Source organism: Phaethon lepturus, unplaced genomic scaffold (genome assembly GCF_000687285.1).
Source record: "Phaethon lepturus isolate BGI_N335 unplaced genomic scaffold, ASM68728v1 scaffold27307, whole genome shotgun sequence".
NCBI classification, from domain to species: Eukaryota; Metazoa; Chordata; class Aves; order Phaethontiformes; family Phaethontidae; genus Phaethon; species Phaethon lepturus.
Window position 1 is genome coordinate 563 of NW_010552938.1, and position 641 is coordinate 1,203.

The 641-nt window shown below is 64.6% G+C and overlaps 1 protein-coding gene across 1 annotated transcript in view; it reads right to left on the reverse strand.

Moving 5' to 3' along the window:
• ATAT1 (alpha tubulin acetyltransferase 1) overlaps positions 1-621 on the reverse strand; it is a gene marked incomplete at both ends in the record, with an annotated part of 1,159 nt that extends 538 nt beyond the window's left edge. Inside the window, 4 exons of the mRNA XM_010291388.1 lie at positions 1-72; positions 162-275; positions 368-428; positions 521-621. The exon at positions 1-72 is cut by the window's left edge and continues 4 nt beyond it. Of these exons, the coding sequence (XP_010289690.1) occupies positions 1-72; positions 162-275; positions 368-428; positions 521-621 (348 nt within the window). The remainder of the gene's footprint in view (positions 73-161; positions 276-367; positions 429-520) is intronic.
• Positions 622-641: the final 20 nt, after the last annotated feature.

The window sequence follows — 641 nt, forward strand, 5'->3', positions numbered from 1 at the left end:
TTTGCGTAGGAAGGCCGGGAGCTTCTCGGAGGGTCGGTCGACAGCCAGACGCCAAGGATCCACCCTCTCGCTCTGCAGAGAGGTACAAATGAGGCACGGGGGGGGTCCCCAATATCTCTTTGTGGGTGCGTCCCCCCAGTTTCTGTCCCCCCGCTTGTCACCTGCAGCATGTGCTGGAAGAGTTCCCGCCCGTAACCGTGTCGTTGCAACGACTCGTGGATGTAAAAATCCAAGACACAAAGCGGCTCTGCTTCGTTATGGGCGCCGTTACGGTCCTGGCGGGGGGGACACACACAAAATGGCCGTGGGGGTGACAAGAAGGCCACCGGGGGAATGCAAGCGTCCGGGCTGCCTCCCCGACACTCACCAGGAGGAAGAGCTTCTTGTAGCCCACCTTGAGGAAGCCGACGACGGCACCTTTGGGGGTGCTTGGGGGCAGAGGGAGAAGGGATTTTGGGGGGTGCCCGGGTACCGGGGTCCCCCCTGGGGTGGGGATTGGGACACACACACACGGGCTCACCCCCGGCCGTCGGCGTTGCGGAGGATGTAGAGGACGTGGCGGTTGGCCTCCATGCGCGCGGCGCTGGTGACGGGGGCCGGGAGACCCTGCGCCTGCGCGGGAAGAGCCGTTACCCCCGTTA